Genomic DNA, 20,004 nt, shown 5'->3' on the forward strand with positions numbered 1-20,004 from the left:
GGTGGAACTAACCTCGGCTTTAGATTTTTCACTCAATTCGTCTTTAACTCTTAAAGTCCACGTTTAGCACGATACTGGATTTAGTTAGTTAAGAATTTACAGTGACTCAAGTCTGACTCCGTAACCTTTGCAGGGGAACCTAACCCATGTTGGATCATATATTTTGTTCAGAATAAAAGAAATTTCTCAAGATATTTTCTTTTATAAAAAGTTCTGTATCGGTTCCCAATTATACAAATGTTTATATTTCAAGAAAGTTATATGGAAGTTAAGCAATTGTCGTCGTGTGCCGTGTGGTTTCCGGCACCAATAGAAAAATAATAAGACCACTCCATCTCTTTCTCATGGATGTCGTGAAAGGCGATTAAGGGATAGGCTTATAAACTTGAGATTCTTCTTTTAAGCGATGGGCTAGCAACCTGTCACTATTTGAATCTCAATTCTATCTTAAAGCCAAATAGCTGAACGTGGCCTGTCAGTCTTTTCAAGACTGTAGGGATATAGACGGGATTATATGTATGTATGAATGGAGATAGATAGATATATGTGTTTAAACTATAGACAACAAACGTTGGGTCAACGCTTAAGACACCAAGTGGAACTAACCAACCTTTCAGAGACACAAATGTGTAGGTCCAATACAAATTGCGATACCGCCGCAACGATCAATTATAAAACAGAATTGGTTCGTGCCTTTGTTATATGGCTGTAATAATTTTAATCTGACTGACTGTACAGCTTATTGGCTATTGCGATCAATTACCATTCAGACTAACGTATGTCCGCCATTTTATTGAAAGAAATCGACCATTTAGATCGAGAATAAATTACAACTGATGATCACTTTTCTTTTTAAATTAAATAATGGGTTAGAAAGGTACTTGACTAGGACGAGATATTCGTAATAGAAGCGAATTTATTTATTTATATTTTGTGCCGTGTGGTTCCCGGCACCAATAGAAAAAAAAATAGGATCACTCCATCTCTTTCCCTCTGATGTAAAAGGCGACTAAGGGATAGGCTTATAAACTTGGGATTCTTCTATCAGGCGATGAGCTAGCAACCTGTCACTATTTGAATCTCAATTCTATCACCAAGCCAAACAGCTGAGCGTGGCCTATAAGTATTTTCAATACTAGTGACTCTGACTACCTCGCTAGGGATATAGACGTGATTATATGTAGGTATGTATGTATGCGAATTTACAGTAAATTTATCAACCTAACCTGCTGTTAACCGTACATATATACATACATACATAAAATCACGCCTCTTTCTCGGAGGGGTAGGCAGAGACTACCTCTTTCCACTTGCCACGATCTCTGCATACTCCCTTCGCTTCATCCACATAAGTTAGCCGTACATAAGTCATTATTAGAACACGGCCGTTGTAAGATTTGAACCTATGCCATCTTATGCATCCCGCTTTTTAATTCGGCCACCTTAACCGTTCGACCACCGACGCGTCAGAATAATAAACATGTTGTACTGAAATAGTAACTATAAGATATTTAAAATCCGTCTGAGAACCGCGGGAAAATACTCACTACAGACACCTGTTTTTGAAACGTCTTAGTATTAATTAATTCTCTTTAATTACAAGGAACTATCGCGGCTTTTAAGAAGATTAAGAACTTTGTAGACGTAGTACTATGAGGGAAAACATCACAGGGAAACCTGCTCACAGCAAGAACAACTTTGTACATACGTCCTCCTTGTAGTAATAAGGTACATACATACATATAATCACGTCTATATCCTTTGCGAGGTAGATAGAGCCAACAGTCTTGTGTTGGCGGCGAAAGAAAGTAGCGCAATATTGGCGCCATCTATATTTTCACATTGATAACAATGCGGCGCTAGCAGTTGCACCCCCACTGCGCGCCCCTCCACTTTGTCTGTGTAGTGGGGCGCCGACGACGGCCAGGTCGACGGTGCAGACAGAGGGCATTCTACATCAAGCTGCTGGACGTATCGTGTCTTAAAAATAATTATTACTATGGTGTAAATTGTTGTGTCTTTTTAAAATATATGTGATTATATGTTTATATATATATAAATTAATCTGTGTTTGCTTTCACTTGAAAGACTGATAGGCCAAGGTCAGCTTTTTGGCTTAATAATAGAACTGAGATTCAAATAGAGACAGGTCGCTAGCCCGTCGCCTAAAATAAGTATTCCAAGTTTATAAGCCTATCCCTAACTCGCCTTTTAAGAAATCCATGGGAACGAGATGGAGTGGTCCTATTCTTTTTTTTTTAAAGGTGCCACGTAACACACGGCACCGAACGAAAAAAATAGCCAATCTTCTATGCTTTTCAAACGCGCTACAGAAAAAAATACATACATACATTCATATGGTCACGTCTATATCCCTTGTGTGGTAGACAGAACCAACAGTCTTGAAAAGACTGAAGGCCACGGTCAGCTATTTGGCTTAATGATAGAATTGAGATACAAATAGTGACAGGTTGCTAGCCCATCGCCTAAAAAAATAATCTCAAGTATATAAGCCTATACCTAACTCGCCTTTTACGAAGTCCATGGAAACGAGATGGAGTGATCCCATTCTCTTTTGTACTGGTGCCGGGAACCACACGGCACAGAAAAAAGAATAATGACAAGAAACTACAAACGGCACTCATAAATGTGACCGACAACAATTCCCGATCAGGAAACTCGGTAACTACATTTACGACGCTGCTGGTACAAAAACAAATCAGGCGCAAACTCTGCTTAACCGTTATATATTCACGCTTTTGATCCTTAAAAGGAACAGAAGCGACACTTTGCTGAAAGCCTTTCACGGCTTTGCGCGAATGGTTGTGAAAAAAAAAAGAAAAAAAAAAGCAGCCACATGTCTTTCAGTGAATGGGAACGTTTCTTTGAAATAAGGAAGTGGGATGCTGAGATTTTATTCGCTTTTGCCGACTGTGCATAGAAAGATTTGTTATGCATACATAGGTACATACATATAATCACGTCCATATCCCTTGCGGGGTAGACAGAGCCAACAGTCTTAAAAAGACTGATTGTCCACGTTTAAAGCTGTTTGGCTTAATGATAGAATTGAGATTCAAATAGTGACGGATTGCTATTCTGTCTCCTAAAAGAAGAATCCCAAGTTTATAAGGCTATCCCTTTTTTGTTATGTTTTGTGTTAATAATTTTTGGCGGTAATATGACTCTATAGATTTTGGACGGCGAGTTACATTAAAAAGTATTTACATATATAGTCACGTCTATATCCTTGGCGGGGTAGACAGAGCTAACGGTCTCGAAAAGACTGAAAGGCTTTATGATGGAATAGCGAGATGGACGGCGAGTTGAATCCATATTACCTAAATTCCTACCTCTTACTAATATGACAAATGCAAAATTTTGTAAGATTGCGTAGCTGTGTCCTTGTGAACTACTGGACGGATTTTGATGAAATTTTTCACGGGTAGATTCAAATTCAAATTCAAAATTCAAAATTCAAAATTCAAATTCAAATTAAAAAAAACTGTTTATTTTCGTTAAAAGAATTACATTATACATTAAATTAATACAAACGGGACTTATTTGTTAACAATTTGCTCTTCAACGTGTCTTCGATCGTCACTTTTTTATTTATGTTCTGTCTGAAAAACTCTTTTTTTATTTGTGGCCTGTTGTAAACATAAAGAGGTTGCTTATTTCCAAACAATCTTTGACCAACCTTATAAAACTTACTTTCATAAATAATTTTTAAGTTATTTATGTAATGAAATTGGTTTGAATTAACACAATTCATAAAACTATGGATACATAGTCAACATTATGTACATTAGTTTGGGTGTTAACCGATGCTCTTGAGTGAGGGTTACAATGCCAATTGCAAAGACCGTAAAGTCTTATTTCATTTCACCCTAATTAAATTGTAATAAAACTCTGTGAGGTCACAAAAACTAAGCCTATTGGAGAAAACAGCATTATAGACATTTTATTATAAATCTTAGTGCACACAACAAATTTAATTTGTTAATTAATAACATGGTACATACATACGGTCACGTCTATATCCCTTGCGGTGAAAACTGAACCAACAGTCCTGAAAGGACTGAATGGCCACGTTCAGCTATTTGGCTTAATGATAGAATTGAGATTCAAATAGTGTCAGGTTGCTAGCCCATCGCCTAAAGAAGAATCCCATGTTTGTAGGCCTATCCATTAGTCGTCTTTTATGACATCCTTATATAATTAATTATTTATACGAGATAATATGTATGTATGTACAAATCACGTTACACATACTGTTTTATCGCTTTTAAACAGACAGAACAGACTCACAAAAATTCTTAAGTTCTACACTCACCTTATAAGCTTCTTTGGTTAAAATCAAACATTTTATTACGAAGGAATTAGTTAATAGTATCCTTTCGCAATGGTACGATCAAACTCTGTCATGTCTCTGTAATACTTGAAGAACTCGTAAATTTAAGATGAAAGCTTTAAAATGAATGAGCGACGTCTAAAATAATATTATTGAATTTCGACGTTATTTATATTTGCAATAAGGGTTATGAAAGTTCATATTATTTTTTGCCGTTTTGAGTAAGTGTTTTAAGATAATATAATTATATTGATGTATGTTTCAAAGTTATAGCTGTGATTGAAATAAAATACATAAAAAGATATTCATATTACGCGAAAACTTCTCCACCGATTTGAATGCGGCTTGGTCTAACTTAAGAAATGGTATAAAAAATTTGTTCCCCCCACCCTCCTAAGGAGGAAATACTGGCGGCCAGTATACTTTCTTCTTTTTATGGCGGATGAAGTCGTTGACAACAGCTAGTACATTTATAGAAAGAGTAAGTATTTTAGTTTGATAAAAATCATCAATATTTTAAAATTAATCTTGCAAAAACGTTTTGCTTTGTGGTTCCCGGCACCAATACAAAAAAAGAATAGGACCACTCCATATCATTCCCATGGATGTCGTAAACGTAGACGAAATGTCTTTTTTAGGCGATGGGTTAGCAACCTGTCACTATTTGAATCTCAATTCTATCATTAAGCCAAATAGCTGAACGTGGCCATTCAGTCTTTTCAAGACTGTTGGCTCTGTCTACCCCGCAAGGGATATAGACATGACCATATGTATGTATGTATGTATGCAAAAACGTTTTCTTAATCTACTTCATATGTGGGTTATTCGTCACATTCTATTTGCATACCGCAGGGCCATTCTAAGATTCTTCTATTAAATTTTGCCACAGTATAAAATAATAACAAGGCAAACGTTTGCAGCTGGATGATTTCAAATCTAGCGTTTTGTAAATTTTTTACACTGTGACTACACAATTTCAAAAATATGACGCTGTCGAGGTTAAAATTGTTTAATAAGCATAGTAAGTTAAGGTTGCTTGTGTCATTTTCTGGCATTAAAACAATGAGTGTGTGTGAATGTGGATTATGATAAAATGTTTAGTGTTTAGGTTGACACAGGTACTTACGGCAGAACCCATCTTTTGTAGCAACCCTAGAAAAAAAGTTTCGTAATTTCCGTTCCTTCGGGAATACATGACCACCGACAGGAAGATATTCTCTCTCTCTCATCTTTCCATGTTTCGGGACTAGGAGTCTGCCGTCAGGAACATATAGTGTTAAAGCTTTCATCGCCCATTAGTTTCGGCTTTATTTTATTTGTCAGTCACTAACGTTTAATGTTTTTATTTTCAGGGCAAAACTACATACGAAAAATGAACTTTTAGACGAAATAGTTCTAGAAAAATCTCTTGGGAAATACCCCACTGTCTGGAAGAGTGTGACTTAACAAGTGACTTGGGAATCTTGAGTATCTTGATATATTCTACGAGGTAAACTGTATAATATTTACGAGTTGGTAAAAATTGTAACTGGGCAGTGCTAGTAAATGAGATAATGCTATTTATTTTATCTATACTAATATCATAAAGCTGAAGAGTTTGTTTGTTTGAACGCGCTAATCTCAGGAACTACTGATTCGAGTTGACAAATTATTTTTGCGTTGAAAAGACCATTTATCGACGAAGGCTTTAGGCTATATAACATCACGCTGCATTTACAAGGAGCAAAGAAATATTGGAATACGTGAAAAAAAAAACGGTGAAAATCATTCATTCAGCCAATTTCAGCATCAGCAGTTTAAGCTGAACGTAACTAGTCATCAGTAACTGTCAGTCAGTAACTGATCCACCCAGTAAAGGTTTATTTTCAATTACTGTTTTTTATTTCTTCTAAAAATCCTATTTGTAAAATCTCAGTAGGAATAAATCACTGTTTTGCTACCACTACATTGTATCGACATTGGAATGTTGAGGGCTCGGCAGTCATGCTTGTATTACAGCAGATGAAGACATTATGTAATGTTTTCTCTTTGGTTCCAGCTGTAGATTCCCGGTTAGGTCATGATATCTTTATTTTCAATATATTTTCCTTCTGCTTACTTGGGGCTTGAATCTTCGCCTGCTTTAAATGATTTCTTATAGTACCAATATTTTTAGGCGATGGACTAGCAAACATACATATTATTACGATTCTATCCCTCACGGGGTAGATAGATACAACAAGCTCGAAAAGACTGAAAGGCCACATTGAGCTGCAGGGCTTAAAAATGAAATTGAGACTCAAATAGTGAAAGGTTGCAAGCCTGTCGCCTAAATTTGTTGATAAGTTTATTGGGATAGCTATCTTTCATGATTTGAATTAATATAACATTAATAAAGTGTTAATCATGAATAACAACAAGCACATTCCAAACCGCTCTTTGATCATTTATAGCACAAAATTTTGTTACGTGCGAACATATTTAATTATAGTAACCATCCTTATGATTGCTTTTAATTATTTTCAAGACTATTGGCTAATGTATATCTGCTCTGTGAGTGATAAAAAGTTGAACATAATGTAGGTATGTATGAAATCTTCTTCGGAAGAGGTTGGAGGAGGCCTTCTGCAAAAAACAGACGGACACATAACTACAATTTAAATTATTGTAAAGAAAAAAGAAACTAATGTTCGAATATAGGCTATATTATATTATTACAATGAAATCATATATTAATACAAACATATCTTAATCAAATTAAGGACGTCCTGGTAAATGGTCAGGTCAAAAGTACCCGAAACCGCCGAGCTTGCATGAAGAGAGTTATGAATGTGGATGAAGCGAAGGAAATATGCAGAGATCGTGGCAAGTGGAAAGAGGTAGTCTCTGCCTACCCCTCCGGGAAAGAGGCGTGATTTTATGTATGTATGTATGTACAATGAAATCTTCTATTTTTTATTTCTAAAGCAGCGCTAGGCGCGCGTGTCATAGTAAATTATAGTGGAGCTTAATTTTTTAAGGTTCGAATCACATGGAGACAGAAGGAATGCAATGGTTATCCTGTACGTGATCTTTCGCCATCTTGAGGTCAAGGGCCAGCGCGCATGATGAGTTTATCTTATACGATTGAGTTGCGTTTGATACCACTGTGATTTCCATTGATTTATTGGCAAAAAGGTCAGGTCAAGAGCGAGAACGCACCTCGGGCTCCTCTTTAGAATGGTGAGCATGTTATCTGGAAGAAGAAGAGTATCCAAAACCTGACGTTCTTGCATGAATAAAGTTAAAAAATGTGTGTAAAGCAAAAGAATAATTCTTTCGCTTCATACGCAGCGATCGTGGCAAGTGTAAAGGTTTAGCCTCTGCCTACCCCTCTGGGGAATATCTGTGTTATTATGAGATTTTTATCGGATTTTGTGGGCTCTGTACTGTCAGCCATTAATGCATATTCAATAATATATGATCAAACGAACTTCTCAAGTGAAGTTCGATCGATATTATATGAGTCGCTTCATTCGAAGATATAAGATATTCACAACGTAGTCCCTTCAACCTACAAGGTAGCATCGCACGATTTTTAAAGAAAGAATCGATTATTTTTTACAAATCGATTCATTCGTTCTCCTTCAATCATTCGCCGTTCGCTCACACCGGACATCTATAATTCATTTTCTTTAGAGAGAAACCGCAGAACTTTCAGATGGGGCTTAAGGGAGGGTGGGTTCTTATATCTTCGAATGAAGCGACTCATATAATATCGATCGAACTTCACTTGAGAAGTTCGTTTGATCATATATTATATTTCGTCGCTTCATTCTCGATATAAGATATTCACAACGTAGATGTTTAGAGATGAAAGTTTTGCGTTAAAAATAATTGATAATCAAATTAATGGTTTTATTGAAAAACTAAACATGTATAAACTTCTTAATTTAGCATGAACAGATAAATTATATATCACTCTAGATTTGAGTGTGGCAAACCAAATACTGATCTGGCGAAACGGTCTTCATCGAGCACTATTCTATTATAAAATTTAGCGAATGTGCACGATGTGTGGGACCAGCCTGCGGCCTTCCGGATGGTCTCGACTGAGACGCCCGCCGCGCCCGCCGCCGACGTGGCCGCGTGGCGGGTGCTGTGCGCTTTGAAAACGGACGCATCCACGCCACTCTCCGACAAAACGGTTTTAATCCACCTGCTGATGGTTTGCGGTGATGCAGTTTTATATGGTTTTTTGTAAGTTAATAGTAGACTATTATTCTGGGCCCGAATATCCTTGGTTCTAAATAAATAAGCATCAAGAGTTGTGGCAGGGCAAATGTTCAAATTTTCTCTAAAATAAGGGAGAAAGAGCACCGGTTGTTCTCTACCAGGGCCTGAGGTTTTAATTAAATTTGTAATTTTAATATGAATACCCATTAAGCTTTTAGAAATATTATCAACTTTAATCAAAGACAAAGTTTGTACTCTGTGAGCAGTGCACAAAGCTAGTAAAATTACTAACTTCTTTGTTAGTTTCTCCATTTCAATTTCTTCATGAGGAACCCAATTTGCGACACAAGAGATAACTATTTGTGGATCCCACGTGGAATTATATCTTGACGCCGTAGGTTTTAATTTATAAACACCTTTTAATAAGCGCTTAACTCGCTCATCCGTTCCTACGTCACTCTTTAGTAAAGAGAGGGCAGAGCGATGACTATTGAGTGTACCGTACCTAGCTCCCTTATTGAACTGCTCTGTAAGGAATAATATGACGGCTTCATTTGAACCATTGAAAGGATCAATATTGTTTGTTAAACAAAATTCCCACCACAACTTGAGAGATGAACCGTATTGTTTTACCGTATTGTCGGAGAGCGACGCGAGCATCAACTCTACTGACGCCGCTGGGGTTCCTTGCTGGATGAAGGCCGTCCGCAGAGCTTCGCGACACCCAGGGTAAGTCGCTTGTACATTGGATGATGATCTCTGAAAGGAGATTGTAAAAGATGTTTATGAGGCTCTAGTAATAAAATATCTCTTTTTAATATTTTTTGAATCATGGGGAACCATGCCTGGGACGGCCAGTATGGAAACACAAGAATCCCTTCAGCCTCATCATCGATGATCTTTCTTATACATTTCAGTAACAACGCAAAAGGTGGGAAAGCGTAAAAATAGTAATTACTCCAATCGACAGTGAAAGCATCTACGGTCATTGCATCGGGATCTTGTTTCCATGAAACATACAGATCAGATTTGGCATTGGAGCGGGATGCAAATAAATCTATTTCGGGTTCACCAAATGCCTCTGTTATTTGACCGAAGGCTGACGTCGAGAGTTCCCATTCGATATCAGGGTTGATTCGACGGGATTCCTCATCAGCCTCTTTGTTGTCTCTGGTATTTATATAAGAGGCAAACAACCAAATATTTCGTGTCTCGCACCATTGCCAAATTTGCCTGGATATGTTGCTCAGATGAGGGTATTGGATACCACCCATTCTATTAATGTAACTGATGGCCGTAGTATTGTCAACCCTTAATAATATTGCACAGTCTTTCTCTTCGCGAAGGAAACTTTTAATGGCTAGGAAGGCTGCAATCAACTCGAGTTGGTTGATGTGAAGATTTCTTTCACTGTCTTTCCAGTTGCCATTTACACGCTTTCCATCACAATACGCACCCCAGCCCGTTAGTGATGCATCAGAAAAAATTTCTTTTTTATAACCTTGTGTCCTCATAGGACCGGAGATTGAGTTAATGTTATATGACCACCAAGTTAAGTCCTGTATAATGTTATCAGGGAGTAACACTTTCGTATCATAATTACCGTATTTTTGCAAAAGTAAATACTTTTCCCTTTCCAGAATTTTTGTGTACATCCAGCCGTATTTAGAAGCGGGACACGCGGCGATAAGAGTGCCAATCAATTGTGCAAATTCTCTGATGGTACATCTAGGCAATGATAAAAATTTTGAGACCAATTGTGAAATTTTGTTGCGTTTTTCTAAAGGCAAAGACAAAGTTAAGTCAGCTGTATTGTACACAAATCCTAAAAAATTTCGGACCTTTTGCGGTTCTAAGCAACTTTTTTCTAGGTTAATTACAAAACCTAGACATTTAAGAAGTTTAATTGTCTCATTGACGTTATGCGTACATTCGGATAAGTCATTGCCGATACATAAAATATCGTCCAAATATATTACGGATTTGAAGCCACGTGACCTCAGGGATGTAACTACCTCTTTCATTATTTTACTAAACACTCGAGGTGCTACTGCCAGCCCGTAAGGCATGGCGGTAAATTCATATGTCTGTAATTGAGACTTTTCATCTTTAAATTGAAATCGAAAGTATTTCCTATCATGCATATTTAATGGAACCAAAAGGTAAGCCTCCTTAAGGTCTACAGTGGCTAAGAATCCGTCTTTTGGTATAATCTTAGCAGCAGTACGATAATCCTCCATTTTGAAATGTTCCGTTTTTATAAACTTGTTTAATGGTTTTAGATTTAATATAAATCGTTTACCACCATTTGATTTAGGCGCGAGGAATATTTTTGACAAGAACTGTCCCGGTGTCGAGAAGCATGGGACTATAGCGCCTAGACTTAGTAAATTCTCAATGGCTAAAGACATGTCGTGTCTTTCTTCCGGTAGTATATGACTAACGGGTGCAGAGTCCTGTGTTACTAAATTATGAAAAGGAACATCAAGACCATCACGAATCCATTTCAAAATCTGGGGATTATCGGTTATTTTCTGCCAACAGCGGTAGAATAGGTGTATGCGGCCAGCGTGTACCTGCGCTACTGTTGCCGTGTCTGTCCGCGTGTCTGCGGCTTGCTGGTGGCCTTGGCCGCAGTCGCGGGAGCTGATGACGACGGCTTCCTTGGCGCCGGATTTTTCTTGGCTCCTCCCCGGCCGCCCTTCGGGTAGCGGGGAGGCGCTGACCAGTTTCCCCGTGGTGGAGCCGGACGGGAAGATGTAGACGCCGAAGATGCAGGGTTTGGTGTAGTCTTCTTAATTTGAAAACCTTGCTTTTCTATAGTCTTCGAGGCTTTTATTTTTTCGGACAATTTGTTTCCGAACAGGGTCTCATCACGACGTGAATCTTGAACGACGTTCACAAAGCTTTTGTCTAAACTTGGGGTGATGAGCTTAATGCGAGTTTGTGTTTCTGTATAGTGCAGGTCGCAAAGGATGCGACATGCGTCGCTAAGATATTTAATAGTCTTTAGTTTGATGTCGTTTTCGCTGCTCAAAATCAAATCCATTGCTCTGTTGACTGCGGTTACACCCGCGCCTAGCTGTTGCTGTGCACTGAGCACTTTCTTGTCCCGATTTCGGCTGCTCTCAGTTATCGCTGCAGATATCTCCGGATTGAGCTTGGGTGCTTGCAATAATGTACAATTTTGAGGCACCAAATATTCTTTTAATAATTTTTCCTTATCCTCCTTAGAGAGGCCCTTTTTTAACAAAGGGGTCCAGAGCTGTGCCAAATTTGCATGAATATTGTCCCCGTACTCGGGGCCGTCTTCTGTCTTGGCGCCGAGCGCCAGTAACACCTCGGGATCAAGCTCCGGGGCAGCGGCGTCGCCCTCAGTGGTTTCGCTTTCGTTGGGCCCTGCACCCTCTCCCAGCGGCGGGACGCTTTCCTCGGCCGGATGAGTATTTGGAGGGTCCGCTTGAGGTCTTTCCACAATGATCTCCGGCTCGGTGTCATCTATGACCACAAACATCGATTTTAGGACGTTGCGATACCGTTAAATGACACACATAAGTACGAGTATATTACGTACTCATAAATACCCCTACGTATAAAGATACTTTTTTTTTTTTTTTTTTTGTGGGTATATGCAAAATAATTAAATTGTTTTATATTGCACATGTATTTACCGAGAATTATGAATTCTCAATAATAGAAGGTAGATGAAAAATATTAAGGTTTTGCCTTCGTGTTGGTTCACGACCAATACCCGGGCATGACAGTGCCGATTTTTAACCTTCGTGTTGATTCTCGACCAACCCCCAGGCATGTTAGACACGTATTTATACCATCGTGTTGACTCACGGCCAACCCCCCGGTTGAAATGGGTATTTTAAATGTTTTTCATTTAATTCACAACTAAAGAAAAAATAGTAATGTAATGTATAAAGTACTTACTGTGACTTTTTTCGGAGTCTGATGATTCTGAATCCGAAAATATTATTCGTCTTGGACGAGATGACTTCTGCTTTTCTTCCAATTTTCGTAATTTTCTCCTATAGTGTGAGATTTTTTCGTCTGCACTACGCTTGGTCATTTTTCTTTGCTAACAAACTGTTGTAGGTAGTTTAAATTACGTTGACGGTAGGAGACGTGTGCTTGCTACCTCGCACGAAAAAGGAATGAATTATAGATGTCCGGTGTGAGCGAACGGCGAATGATTGAAGGAGAACGAATGAATCGATTTGTAAAAAATAATCGATTCTTTCTTTAAAAATCGTGCGATGCTACCTTGTAGGTTGAAGGGACTACGTTGTGAATATCTTATATCGAGAATGAAGCGACGAAATATAATTGGGTTTCATTCCAATATTTTTAAACCCCTTCTTGTTTTTGTAGGCATGCTGCATTTTATCATTGAAACTATATACAATTTACTAGGCGCCGACCAACAAGCTTGTTAGCACTTATCTAACTTGCTCATAAGAATCATTCTTATACAGTTCGTGGGTTTAGCTTTAGACACGAGATCCAACAAAAAGCCGCCTTTTTCGAAATGAAAAATTATTTTTGTATTGAATAGACCATTTATCGAGGAAGGCTTTAGGCTGTATAACATCACGCTGGAATTTTAAGGAGCGAAGAAATAATGGAAAATGTAAAAAAAACGGAGAAAATTATTCATCCTTGAGGGCTTCAATGATGCCCAAAATAACAATTCCACGCGGACTAAGTCCCGGGCACAGGTAGTATACATATCTATATAATAAGCTTATATTTTAAGAATCTGATATTTTAAGAATGTAATATTTTGCTAATAAAGGACCCCGGGCTCCTGTTACCATTACGTAATACATCAAAAACGTAGAAATTTTACCGTGAATGTAGAAAAAAGCTGTAATAAAACAATTCAACTATTATGAAGTGTGCATGCCGTAAAAGTGTAGTAATAAAATATGTGCCACCACAAGTAAAGTTCGGGTCTTACATATTTACATACATACATAAAATCACGCCTCTTTCCCGGAGGGGTAGGCAGAGACTACCTTTTTCCACTTGCCACGATCTGTGCATACTTAATTCTTTTTATTTATTGTAACAAATTGACATAATAATATCATCGTTTTATTAATAATTAATAAATTTGACTTAAGTGACTTATGTGTAATTTTATAATAATTTGCATGCTATAATTAATGGCTGACCGGGAGGAAATATGTTTTGTTTAACACCTTTTGTAAACCCTAGTCATAAGCAAACAAATATTCTATTCTATTCTATTTTACCCTTATAATTAAATTACACGATTAAAAAAAGGTTGATTACCTACATTGATATTGTGAATATAACAAAATGTAAATCATACAATTCTTATTATGTAATGCTATGTGCTTTCGTTTTTCTGTACTATCTTTTGGAAGAGAAACAAAATATTTTTAGTCTGTTCCAAAAAAATCCTGTTTTAAAAAAATCAAATAAATTACATATTTTTACTAGGAAGAATAACACTTATGTAAATTTTGTAAATGAAAAAGTAACCAAAGTTATGAGGGTTTAAAAAAATCGACTTGAAATTGTCCTTAATGACATTTTCCTTTCGAGAAAAGGCCTTTGCGCTACGCTTGGCTCGTCTTGCCTCATCATCTAAAAAACAATTATTTTATTTCCTTGGTTTGTTAACGATTCTTATACTTCAAAACACATAATATGTTAGAAACAATCTTAGGTGACCACGTCAACTAAGTTTACTCCTTGTTTTAAGGCTTTTAATAATATGTTCAAAGACTCATAAAAAAAATTGGTAGCGCTCACTAGACGCTGGTCGGCGGTCGATCAAACCAAAGCCTTACTTTAAATTCTCAGTGCATATTTTAAAACTGTTTTTGTGAGGTTAAATTATGTTCCTAAAATATATGGCAAGCAAGCGTATATGTCCCGTTTATCTTGTGACCACCTTAATGGTTATTTGAGAACGGAAATTTATTTAAGTATGCCTGAATATGTTTCTGCATCAATGTTATTATTTTCGGGCGAGTTTAGTTCTGACGTGGTAGAAAATAACTCATATTGTTATAACATAATTATTTATATAATTTGAGTGATGAAAATAAGTAGTTTATTTTCTTGATATTAACATTACACAGATTAAACCGAAAAATAAACTGTGGATATAAAAATTATAGATTCATTGTCATTTAAAAAAAATGTTTTTTAAATATAAAAGCACAGGTGCTACGTAAATAGGTTGATAAATTATTTGTTGTTATTCTAAAGCTCAAAAGTCCGCCATTGCAAGTTATTTGTTTCTTTTATAACTACTGTAAACAACAAACTGCAACAAAGATATTACAAACAAACAAACAAGTAAGATGTACCTTTAAAAATTAAAATATTAAAAATAGAACAACGACGTTATGATGATGAAATTTTAAGTTAAAAAAAATAATTTATTCACTTAAATAAGCATGAAGTTTATTTTACAATGCTTAAAAAATGTCTTGTAAATAAAAACGTAAACGTAAATAAAAACGTAAATTATTTATATTGAAACTGTTGAATGCCTATGTTTTAACGTAACGTTTTCGACGCATTCTCCACAACGTTGTCTCTGTTTTTGCACATCGTAAAATAAGAAACAAAATAAAGGAAATCACAGATACAAAACGAATAAAATTTCCATTAAGACTGGGTTTGTTAATCGTGTGTGGGACTTGAACGATTTTTAGAAGTAAATTCGGAAAATCATGTGTTTTAGACACATTCATTTCAGTCCAACCAAGTCTGTTACTTGATTAAGAATATCCCACAAAATAAATCATAATACTTGGTTAGCGGACCCTTACATCCTTTATAAGATGTACCCAACCCAAACCAACTAGAGAGCGCTCGCGTTAAAAGAAAATTCCCGCGGGAAATTCTCTTAGTGTTGCATACTCCAAGAGAAATTCCCGCGGAATTATTAAAAAAACTAAAAGAAACTTCTTTTTCCCGCACTAGAAGGCATGAGCCTTTCAAATCTTAGCGGTTTTAGTTGGGCTTTGGTAGGTATGTTCAATCAGTCATTGTCATTGAATTGCAAGGGGTCACATATGTAGATTTACGAACCAATATTCTGCAAGACACGTAAAAGATCTTGGCTGGACGCCGCGAAAGACGATAATCGTGCCAATGTACTTAAAACGAGAAAAATCGGACGCAGTGGAGGGTGCAACCGGGAATACGCAGAGATTAGAGAGAGAAAGAGAGAGAGATACATTGATAGTGAGTCTTACGAAGCATTTACCTAAACTCTCCGACGCTTTTCTGTACAAGCTATATGTTTTACGAATGTACGCGCAAAAAATTACAATAAGCCATTAAGCCGGGCTCGTTACGAATAAAGGCGCCGTCTTCACCTATCTGCTAACCACATGATGAAGAGTTAAAAATACTGGAAATAGCCCTTTATTTATTGTACGTCAAATGAGCCACTCGAAATTTAAATTCTATGTTTGAAATATGTTATTCATTTGTTAACGTTTTTTTTACTGTTTAGATACATACATAAAATGACGCCTTTTTCCCGGAGGGGTAGGCAGAGACTACATTTTTCCACTTGCTACGATCTCCGGCAGTTTAGAACAGAATCTCACTCCATATCTTACCATGGAAGGCGACTAAGAAATAGGCTTATAAACTTGAAATTCCTCTGGTAGGCGATGGGCTAGCATCCTCTACTATTTGAATATCAATAACATCATGAAGCCATAGAGCTGAACGTGGCCTTTCATTCTTTTTGAGACTGTTGGCTCTGTCTAACTTGCATGGGATATAGACGTGACAATATGATTGTATATTTTTTTAAATGTTGCCTGTCGCTGTCTTCAATTTGCATATGCGTCTTGGTTTAAAAGATAATTAACTCGCCGAATATTTTGTACAGTGGGATATAATGATACGTTACTATGGGCTTACCCATTGTCTAGAAAAACAATCTCAATTTGATCATAAGCCTTTTCCTTGATTAATTTTTACAATCAATGCAGAGAAACAATTAGCACCCGCTAATACATTTAAATTGTATTGGTTAATTTAGGTTAAGTTTAGTGATAGAATTGAGATTCAAATAGTGACAGATTGCTAGCCCATCGCCTAAAAGAGGAATCCCAAGTTTATAAGCCTATCCCTTAGTCGCCTTTCACGACATCCATGGGAAAGAGATGGAGTGGTCCTATTCTTTTTTGTAATGTTGCCGGGAACCACACGGCACTAAAATTAAATCGTATCCATTATACATAAATCCGTGTAAAATAATGGCTGACCTAATGGTTGAAGTGCAGACGTTGTAAATATAGTCGTTAGCATTTATTCCATAATGACTTTATTATGATGGTGATCTTGCTAATAGCTAGGCGAGAAATGTAGACAGGGTTTTTAAGCTGATAGGCACGTTTTTCGATGAATATTATTACGTAAAAGTCTTCGCCGGCTGACTCGTTCATACTTTTTTTAAATTGCGATTTATTTCTCAGTCCTAGTAGAAATTTCTTAGATCAATTGATTTTAGGAGCTTTTCTTGAAAACATACGTACCTACATACAATCACAGCTCTATCCCTTATGGGGTAGACAAAACCAAGTCTTGAAAATTCTGAAAGGCCGCGTTCAGCTATATGACTAAATCATTATTTATATTCCATTGAATAGAGATTGAAAAAGCGACATGTTGCTAGCCCATCGCCTAAAGTATCCCAACTATATAAGCCAAAGCCTTTGTTGCCTTAAACGACAACCATGGGAAAGATGGAGTGGTCCTATTGTAAAGTGTCGAGAACCACACGGTTGCTTATTTTATATTTAAAATCTTCGAAGATTTTTTATATATAAATAAATAAATATATACGGGACATATTACACAGATTGAGTTAGCCTCGAAGTAAGTTCGAGACTTGTGTTTCGAGATACTAACTCAACGATACTATATTTTATAATAAATACTTATATAGATAAACATCCAAAACCCAGGCCAATCAGAAAACGTTCATTTCTCATCATGCCCTGGCCGGGATTCGAACCCGGGACCTCGAGGCCGTCATATTATGAAGATAGATAAAATGTTTAAACGACAGTGCTACAGACTAAAAACAAATATAACAATAACAAATCCTTAAAACTAACACATGTGTGCTGTAGCAAGTCGTAATGGTCATAACTCAGCCATCTTTATGCATTGAAAGATTCTGGTCTTAAAATGCAAATACTTTAACAATGTCACTTAACCAAATCGCTTATTTTTATATCAATTTGGCCATGTGGTTCCCGGCACCATTACAAAAAAAGAATAGGACCACTCCATCTCTTTCCCATGGATGTCGTAAAAGGCGACTAAGGGATAGGCTTATAAACTTGGGATTCCCCTTTAGGCGATGTGCTAGCAACCTGTCACTATTTGAATTTCAATTCTATCACTAAGCCAAACAGCTGAGCGTGGCCTATCAGTCTTTTCAAGACTGGTGGCTACGTCTACCCCGCTATGGATATAGACGTGATCATATATACATATGATAACCAAATACATACATACATACGTATGTATTTGGTTAAGTGACCATATGACGAAGGTATGTATTACAAATAATTCATGTGATTGATATGATGATAAAACACGTTAAAAATCCTCCGTTGTCGGATCAAGATTGATCAATAAAAGCTCGGCACTTATTGAAGAAAAAGATTGAAGGAATACGTAATTGCTACATCGGACGGACGCACGGTATCAGTAATAATAAGTTTCAAAGTAAGCCCACGTGCATATTGGAGAAATTATGTTTTATTTGTAATATCTTTATTGTACATATGAAATAACACAAAAATACTGTAAATTTCTAAGACAAAATGAATAAAGGTGGTCTTATCCCATTTTGGGATCTCTTCCAGTCAACTATTGAATAATTAAGAGGAGAGTTACTTAAATAAAGCAGAAGTACGGACAAATCCTTATCCTATATAATTCTACATACATATATACACAAACATAATATACTTATATAAATATATACACCACACCAATAAATATATACACATACCTACAGACTCATACAGGTATCTAAGTATTAGGTATATTTAATTTGCTCAATTACTCAAGCTTTTCAAGTTGTTCGATGCATTAAATACATATAGTTACGTCTCTCTCACATACAAGTTGCTAAGAATCGAGTGTATTATCCTAATTTAATCTTATAAGATTTTTTCACTGCGGACAGCTATCGCCCGCTTGTACTCCTGCTTTGGATGGTGAAATATGACAAAAGATGCTGTCCCAAACGTTTCGTCTCATAATAATAATCAACTTATCAATAATTCTACCAAATGAAATGTGGGCCGTGTGGTTCCCGGCACCAATACAAAAAAGAATAGGACCACTCCATATATTTCCCATGGATGTCGTAAAAGGTGACTAAGGGATGGGCTTATAAACTTGGAATTCTTTTTTAGGCGATGGGCTAGCAACCTGTCACTATTTGAATCTCAATTCTATCATAAAGCTAAATAGCTGGACGTGGCTATTTAGTCTTTTCAAGACTGTTGGCTCTGTCTACCCCGCAAGGGATAAAGACGTGAATATGTATGTATGTATGAAATGTGGTTATAGATACATTTGCCAATCGTTGGTTGTTATAGCGAAACGTAGGTTGACAAGCGATAATTTGCGAAACAATTTTAGACGAAAAGACAGGATACCATCTTGTGTAGCTTGTGTGGTCACGCCCTAAGAACAAATTGGTTGGGTGCGAGTTCTATGCAGCAATTTACGTTGGCATTTTTCAATCTTATTAGCTTTCCTTACTATAAGTTATGTTTTATAGCTAACGCTTACTTGACTTCTCTGTTTGAAGTTTATAAATACATACATACTATCACGCCTGTTTCCCATTGGGGTAGGCAGATACTATGGATTTCCACATGCTACGATCCTTACAGACCTCTCCCGCTTCCTCCATACTCATTAGTCTTTTTAAGTTTATTCGACGATTACCGATGCTCCTAACAATTCAATTCAATCATTAAGCCATACAGCTGAATGCGGCCTTTCAGTCTTAAAAGTCCCCGCAAACATTCTTTTATGCGGGGTAGACAGAGCCAAAACTCTTGAAAAGACTGAAATGCCACGTAAGAGTAAACCGTAAGAGTAAAACCTCGAGTGTAAATATCTTAAGGAAACCTGCACATGCAGTCAATTAGATTTGTTACCAACAGAGATCACTCTACTATGGGTAAGATTGTCTTGCGAATGAATTGAAGACGGGAGTCGCTCAGGCATATATTTTGTATTTTAAAATTTGCGTATTTGGTAGGTATGCGTAAAATCCGTGCAAACACAATATACACAAACAACGATGTTTGTTATGCTTATTTAACAGAATATAAACAGAGTTGGGTAAACGTCTCCCCTTAAATGTCAGTTATCACGTCGTCGCAGCCTCTGGCAGGGTATTT

General features: G+C 36.9%; 2 protein-coding genes across 2 annotated transcripts in view; one reads left to right on the forward strand and one right to left on the reverse strand.

Annotated features, from left to right (window-relative positions):
* The window catches only part of LOC106136244 (cytochrome P450 6B5), a 425,135-nt gene that overhangs the window by 282,981 nt on the left and 122,150 nt on the right, over positions 1–20,004 (forward strand). The gene's annotated exons all lie outside the window — the stretch shown is intronic.
* Positions 8,609–12,062, reverse strand: LOC106136163 (uncharacterized). The gene is made up of 2 exons (XM_060949099.1): positions 11,125–12,062; positions 8,609–9,307 (listed from the first exon to the last, which is right to left on the reverse strand). Exon 1 carries the CDS (start codon positions 12,060–12,062, stop codon positions 11,130–11,132), a length of 933 nt encoding a protein of 310 aa, XP_060805082.1. The 3' UTR covers positions 8,609–9,307; positions 11,125–11,129.

Source organism: Amyelois transitella, chromosome 18 (assembly GCF_032362555.1).
Source record: "Amyelois transitella isolate CPQ chromosome 18, ilAmyTran1.1, whole genome shotgun sequence".
NCBI lineage: Eukaryota > Metazoa > Arthropoda > Insecta > Lepidoptera > Pyralidae > Amyelois > Amyelois transitella.

Coding starts and splice junctions, on each gene's coding strand:
- LOC106136163 (XM_060949099.1), bottom strand. CDS start 12,062: ATGTTTGTGGTCATAGATGACACCGAGCCGGAGATCATTGTGGAAAGA.